Source organism: Eimeria mitis, genomic scaffold (assembly GCF_000499745.2).
Source record: "Eimeria mitis Houghton genomic scaffold, Emh_scaff2140, whole genome shotgun sequence".
Classification (NCBI taxonomy): Eukaryota; Apicomplexa; class Conoidasida; order Eucoccidiorida; family Eimeriidae; genus Eimeria; species Eimeria mitis.
Window position 1 is genome coordinate 4,502 of NW_013570464.1, and position 1,020 is coordinate 5,521.

At 54.0% G+C, this 1,020-nt stretch overlaps 2 protein-coding genes across 2 annotated transcripts in view; both read left to right on the forward strand.

Moving 5' to 3' along the window:
* Positions 1-49, forward strand: part of EMH_0049210 (uncharacterized protein) — a gene marked incomplete at both ends in the record, with an annotated part of 4,269 nt that extends 4,220 nt beyond the window's left edge. The window contains one exon of the mRNA XM_013496503.1: positions 1-49. Coding sequence (XP_013351957.1) covers positions 1-49 — 49 coding nt within the window.
* A 714-nt stretch (positions 50-763) lies between these two features.
* EMH_0049220 (uncharacterized protein) overlaps positions 764-1,020 on the forward strand; it is a gene marked incomplete at both ends in the record, with an annotated part of 3,434 nt that continues 3,177 nt past the window's right edge. Inside the window, one exon of the mRNA XM_013496504.1 lies at positions 764-872. Coding sequence (XP_013351958.1) covers positions 764-872 — 109 coding nt within the window. The remainder of the gene's footprint in view (positions 873-1,020) is intronic.

Here is a 1,020-nt window from a genome sequence, read left to right on the forward strand (position 1 = left end):
TGCAGCAGCAGCAGCAGCAGCAGCAGCAGGGGGAAGAGGAGGATTCTGAGCAGCTCGTGCTGCAGCAGCAGCTAGGGAGCCAGACGTGGGTCTCTAACTCCCTAGACTCCGCCTTTTGCTTTTCTTCTGTCTCCACACCAAACGGCAGTAAGCTGCTGCAAGCATCGCCCCTTGAACTGCTGGTGCTGCTGCTGCTGCTGCTGCTGCTGCTGCTGGTGCTGCTGCTGCTGCTGCTGCTGTTGCTGCTGCGGCTGGTACTGCTGCTGCTGCTGCTGGTACTGCTGCTGGTGCTGCTGCTACTACTGGTACTAACTGCTGCTGCTACTGCTGCCGCTACTTTTGCTGCTGCTGCTTCTCGTGGCTGCTGCTCCTCCTGTTGGCGTTGCTGCTGTTGCTGCTGCTGGTATGCTTTTTCTGCTGCATGCATCTGCTGCTGCAGCTATTGTATTTCTTTGTTTTTTGTGTTGCTGTGTCTCTCTCTGAACAAAAGGCAAAGAGAACCGTTTGCTGCATATACACCTGAAGACGCTCGCGATAGAGCTGCTGTACACCTCTGCAGCAGCAGCTGCCTCTAGCCCGCAGCAGCAGCAGCAGCAGCAGGAACAACAACAGCCGCAGCAGCAGCAGCAGCAGCAGCAGCAGCCGAGGGTTAGGGATGAGGCGTGCTTAGCATCCTCAGCAGACGGCAAGTTGTTGTATTTGTTTGGGGGGAGAGGAGAAAACAAAAAAAATAAATTATCTGATTTGTGGTGTTTTTCTATCAATGATAGGCGCTGGCAGTGCCTCAAGACCAGCAGCAGCAGCAGCAGCAGCAGCAGCAGCAGCAGCAGCAGCAGCAGCAGCAGCTCGCCAGATACTTCAGGGTATAGTGGGTGAGCAGTAACCTAAACCCTGAACCGGCTAGCAGCAATTTGCTGCTGTTCTGCTGCTCAGTATCCCTCTTAAAAGAATTCTAGGGTTTAGGGTTTAGGGTTTAGGGTTTGGGGTTTAGGGTTTAGGGTTTAGGGTTTAGGGTTTAGG